At 43.6% G+C, this 5888-nt stretch overlaps 1 protein-coding gene across 1 annotated transcript; it reads right to left on the bottom strand.

Moving 5' to 3' along the window:
* Positions 1-3942: 3942 nt before the first annotated feature.
* On the bottom strand, positions 3943-4923 carry LOC117978100 (sperm protein associated with the nucleus on the X chromosome C-like). Its single transcript, XM_034950996.2, has 2 exons — positions 4852-4923; positions 3943-4203 (listed from the first exon to the last, which is right to left on the bottom strand). The coding sequence occupies exons 1-2, from the start codon at positions 4921-4923 to the stop codon at positions 3943-3945; spliced, it is 333 nt and encodes a 110-aa protein (XP_034806887.2).
* Between the last annotated feature and the right edge of the window lie 965 nt (positions 4924-5888).

The following is a 5888-nucleotide window of genomic DNA, read 5'->3' as shown; positions in this document are numbered from 1 at the left end:
TATAACTATATCTCTTTCTCTTACATTCAGAAAATTGTATTGGAATGCAAACGGTTGTGAGAGCTAGCACTTTCTATTGAAATAGCTGGCACATGAATATACCTGGTTACAATGCTTGGCCGAATGAGAAATGCAATGCCATTTTATGTAATTGCACTTAATATGCATGAGTCTCACACCTAGTCAATTCAGAATCTCAGAATTTCCCAATGTCGTATCCATCGAACATCTCCTGAGATGCGTATCATCCCATCTGGCCCTAAATGGCTGATTCATGCAGAACATTTTCATGTCATCCCTCAAGCCCAACCACAGGGCACCTTCAGATCCAACTCTCTTTAAAACACTTTAGTGTCCTTCTTAGGGGTATGAGAAACATTACACTGGTTTCTTTCACCATTCTGATTCTTCAAGAAAGGAAGTAGAGCTGTTATAGGCCATTTACTGACTATGTGCTGCTCTCAGGTAGCCCCACTCCCTCTGCTGTCCTGCACAGAAAAACATAGTACATGATTAACTATGTAAGACTCTCTCAGGCCCATCTTCCCAGGCAGAACACTTGGACATGTCTTTCTTCTTTATTTTTATTATTTTAAACTGAACAGATAAAATGGAATGTATCTATCATGTATCTAATGTTTGAAGTATATACATTGTAGAATGAATAAATATAGCTAATTAACATATGCATCATCCCACAAAGTTATCATTTTGTATTGAGAACACTTAACATCTACTCTCTTAGCATTTATCAATAATACAACATATTATGATCACCCGTAGTCACCGTGTTGTACAATATATCTCTGGAGCTTATTCCTTCAGTCTAACGGAAATTTGGTATCCTTTGAGCAATGTCTCTCCAGCCACCACCACCGAGCCCCTAGTCACCACCATTCTACTCTCTACCTCTGTGAGACTTCTTAATTTTTTATTATTTTATTTTTAAATTTTTGTTAACTTTTATTTTAGGTTCAGGGGTACACGTGCAGGCTCGTTATATAGGGAAATTGTGTGTCACACGGGTTTGGTGTACAGATTATTTCATCACCCAGGTAATCAGCATAATAGCTGACAGGTAGCTTTTCAATCCTCACCCTCCTCCCCATCCTTTACCCCCAAGTAGACACGGGTGTCTGTTGCTCCCTTCTTTGTGTCCATGCGTACCGATGTTTAGCTCTTGCTTAGAAATGGAAAAAGGTGGTATTCCATTTTCTGTTCCCACGTGAGTTCGCTTAGAGTAATGGCCTCCAGCTCCATCCATGTTGCTGCAAAAGACATGATCTCGTTTTTTTATGGCTGCATAGTATTCCATGCTGTTTATGTACCACAATGTCTTTATCCAGTCTGCTGCTGATGGGCCTTTAGGTTGATTCAATATCTTTGCTATTGTGAATAGTGCTGTCAAGAACATACGCATGCATATGTCTTAACGGTAGAATGATATATATCCTTTGGGTATATATCCAGTAATGTGATGGCTGAGATGAATGGTAATTCTAAGTTCTTGCAGAAATCACCAAACTGTTTTCTATAATGGCTGAACTAAGTTACATTCCCATAAACAGTGTATAGGTGTTCTCTTTTCATTTCTTTCAAGGCAGCAGGTTTCTTTCTGGCCTAGGGTGTGTCTAGAAATGTTATCCAGGAGCTAGTGCCTGGAACAGGGGCTTCACAACCCCGACCGGTGCCCTGTCCCGCTGTAGTTGAGCTGGTATTCAAGATGCAAGAAAAAAAACGCTCCTCACTATTCCATCTCCTCAAGTGGAAGGAGGGGGTCTTTCATGGAGCCGCTAGCTGGGCAGTCTGGGGCTAGGGCAGGGGTGACACCAGCACTCACTTGGCTGCCCCAGCTGGTATCTCAGTAGGTCATGTGCACCCCTCCACATACCCGCCACAATCCACTGCCTCTGGGCCCAATTCTACGCTAGAACTCACCTACGAGTTACAGGTCTTGTGGCCTAGACTGCCTTTAAGGTTGTCTGAGAAACCTGGAACAGTTTTTTAGCCCTTGGTGGCAAGGTTTGCAGAAACTCAAGTTCTGATTCCTGGGATGGGTAATTTCCCTCTGGCTAGAGGTGGTTGCAATGCTCCCTTCCCAGATGGGAGTCAGCTACGTTTGGTCTGGTTTTCCTTTCTCCTGTAAGAGACAGCACTGAGTTCAGTGACCCACAACTGCTCTGCTCTTGCTCTTCCAGCTTCCAGAGATGCTCTTTACACCACACTGCCACTGCCTAGGATAGGGAAGGGGTGGGGTCAGCGATTTAAGACTGTTTCTTCTAACTCTTCAGTGCCTCTTTCAGTGATACAACCAGGTACTATGAGAGTTCCCCTGATTTTGGGTTCTTATGGAGGTGTTTTCTACTGTGTGGATAGTTGCTAAATTTGTGTCCTTGCGAGGGGGCTGATCTGTGCAGCCTTCTATTCTGCTTTTCTTGCTCCGCCTCTCTCAGCTTAGTTTTGGTTTGTTTCTGTTTGTTTGTTTTTCCTCTGCAATGCCTAAGGCTAAAGAATGTGATCCCGTATTACTATCCTAAATATGAAAAATTCTTTAATGTCACGTGCTGGATGGAAATATTAGTTTGCAATGAGGAATACCTTCAATTGTACATATCAAAGAGTAAGAAAAAAAGCATTGGGATTTTTTGTTTTTACCTTGTGGTCCGACAACTTGAAAGAATATTCTTTTATTCCAAAGATGGTACGTGGGGGATTTTGTTCTGGAAATCAGTGCTAGGTATTTAGGTATTTGGTTGGAGAAAAGCAAACTGGTTTTTGTCTATTGATATTTAGTATATTTTATTTTTTCATGTTATCCATGACAGTGTTATGACTTAGCAAACCACAGTTACAAATAACTAAAATTGTAATTGCTCCTGCATTTTTATTTAACTCCCTCATGTGTCCTGAGAAGACCTTCTTGTTTTACCTAATGATCTCTCCAACATCCCCTGAACTCTCAAGACGTAGACACTATGTGAAGGTCAATTCAAAGACAGAAACTAAAACCCCATCCACGGGTGACTCCATGGTGAATCCCTGTGGTGTCTTTTCCCGCTAACCGATGTGTATCCGCCAAGCAGTTTTCTTTTTCACTATAAATATTATACTGTTTGACATTTTAAGACACATTGTAATCAAAATCTATAGCCTTAATTAAATGACGAATTTCAGGAAATTATCATGCAAAATGGAAGTGTTAGGAAGCCGATAATAGACACACTCTCCTAAAAATGATCTCACCACATCACACCTAACCCTTCTCACCACCTTGCAGTTCACATTCCATGGAAAAAAGCTCCTCATACTTAAGAGTGTTTTACTTTCCTTTTCCCAAGTCATGGCGATTTTGAATATTCACACTTTGCGGATATCAACACATTTCTAAAGCATACTTATCTTGATTAAAGACTGCTGAGGTCATTAAAACAGTAACAAATATTTAAGATGCATTGAACATTTTGTTTTAGAATTGGCTTTTCAATCATTTCATTACAAGCAATGCTTTCCTGCCGTTTACTTACTCCTACATCTACTATCTTCTTTTGTATTGTGCTTTGTGTTTTACAGAACGTTTACTCTTTATAAAGCATATATTTCTAACCTAGGAAAATATCAGATGGAAAGGGGATGGGAATACCTTCGATATGTGCATTCAGCAGAACTATGTGCTGCCGGGTACAGTTGCGTGAACATATACACATCTCCACTTCCTGTGAGATAAAATTTTAAGAAGGAAATTTTCTTTAGGAATCAGTCCTCCCCCAGGCCTTATTTACAATGTCTGGCTTACTGTCCACCTGTGGGTCTGTCCAGCAACCCTACAGGACCTCATATCCCTCCCTTCTCAAATGCCTACCTCTTCCCTTCCCTTCCCCCCCCGCACCACCATCAGAAAACAGGCAGAGATATGCACAGCCATCAGCTTCTCAAACTTTATTTTCATTGCCCAAGGTTAACGGCAGCATCTTCCTTCTGGTTTGCAGCTGTTTGCACAGAAATCTGCGTGAATTCTTCCTCGTCTATTTGGAGGCGGTTGATTCGGTTCACTCGGGAGTGGTCATTCACCAATTCATCGGAGACGGAGTAACGTCTTCTAACCTCTCTCCTGTAGGAAAGCACTAATACGGTCGAGGAGTCCGATGCTTTTGATTTCTTAGGAGCGGGTTCTGGCTGTGAGTCCCCCCTTGACGTCTCTGGCATCTGTTAAGAAAACAGGGAGAGGCCAGGAGGACATTATTTTGGGTGAACAGGATAGAGACTGGATAGCACGGGGGGCTTCATGACAAGAAGGAATGCAGGTTGAGGAAGGGGTTTGATCCAGAGAAGAACAAGGTTGAATCACAGAGTAGGGATCTATGGGGAAGAAGAAGAGGAGCGTGGGTAGGGTCATCTGTTAGTCCAAACTGCACCATTCTGTAAGTTCTTTGCTATTTTGCAGACCTTGGTCAAAGTGAAACATCCCATGGGGGTTCAGGCCGTGAGAAACATCCTGCCTAACCACCTGTCCGCAAGGCGGACGAAGGCCCAACTAAAGAAACATCCCTATCATATCTTGCTTGGCAACGTTTTAAGGAACACCACAATGATATTCCAGCAGAAAAAGGGCCAAACCACCTGATGCTAAGAACATCTTATCAATATCCTGCCGGGCAGCAAGCCATACTGCCCAGGCCCCTCCCACCCATACCTACAAGCACCCCAGCCTGTAAGCGGCGGTGGGCTCTGGCATTAAGCGGGCCCACCACTTCCACAATTGTCTGCAATATTCCTGTGTTGTTGTTTGAGCCGCCCCTGCTCTGTGTGTCTTTCTTTCACCCTCGCCTTCGCTTCAAAACCTAACAATCTTACCGTCTCATTCACCTCGTTGGATTCACACGGGGTGCTTCTCTTCACCCCGCCAGCACTGGATTGTTGGCCCATTGTATACATTGGTTTGTCAATGTCTGCGGAAAGCTTTGTAGCTTTTGAATCTTCGCAGTGGCCCGGAGCTCTTGCCCTCCCTATATATACCCTCCTGGTGACAAGGCAAAGCCACACCCTTGAGCTTTGTTTGATCATACAGGCAGTGTCCCATCCAATGGCACCCCTAGGGTGGCTTCGACGTCACAAAGCCCCACTGCTGACCACTCCCTGGGCTTGCGGGCGAGGGGTGACAGGGGTGTAGAGCAAACCAAATGCTGTTGTTGTTTCAGCATCCCCTGAAGATGCATCCCAAACCGATCTGCTGCCGCTCCTCATTTCTCCATGTTTAATGTTCATGGTTCACATGGAAGTCAGAGGATGACTCCTTCAAGCCCTTCCCCACAGCCATTCCTATGAAGTGATTCATTCTTTTGTCTTCCAGCCCTCACCATGACTTAGTATTTTCGATGTCTCACCTCAAATCCCCCAAGCTAGTGTGGCTACATTTATTTATTGGCGGAGATGTGAATTATCCCATTTCCCTCCTACAGTTCCTTCACATGCACCTCGAAGAGCATTTACTTTTGGGCTACTGCCAGGCACATTTCAACCCATGTTCTTTGACCCAATGTCCATGTAGTTCTTTTAAGTTTCCTATTTCCAATCTGAAATAATGGCCTTCAGTCTGTCAAAACTTTAGTGAATAAACATTCTTTACCGTGTATCCTAGTCTTGTTTCAAATCAGGGGTGTATATTTTTTTCTTTTTTTGAAATGGAGTTTCACTCTTGTTGCCCAGGCTGGAGTGCAATGGCATGATCTCAGCTCACTGCAACCTCTGCCTCCTGGGTTTCAGTGATTCTCTGGCTCAGCCTCCTGAGTAGCTGGGATTACAGGCCTGTGCCACCACGCCCGGCTAATTTTTGTATTTTTAGGAGAGATGGGGGTCTCACCATCTTGGCCAAGCTGGTCTTGATCTCCTGA

This window comes from Pan paniscus, chromosome X (genome assembly GCF_029289425.2).
Source record: "Pan paniscus chromosome X, NHGRI_mPanPan1-v2.0_pri, whole genome shotgun sequence".
Taxonomy (NCBI): Eukaryota; Metazoa; Chordata; class Mammalia; order Primates; family Hominidae; genus Pan; species Pan paniscus.
The sequence above is the reverse complement of the archived record's forward strand: the minus strand, read 5'-3'. Positions and strand labels throughout refer to the sequence as shown.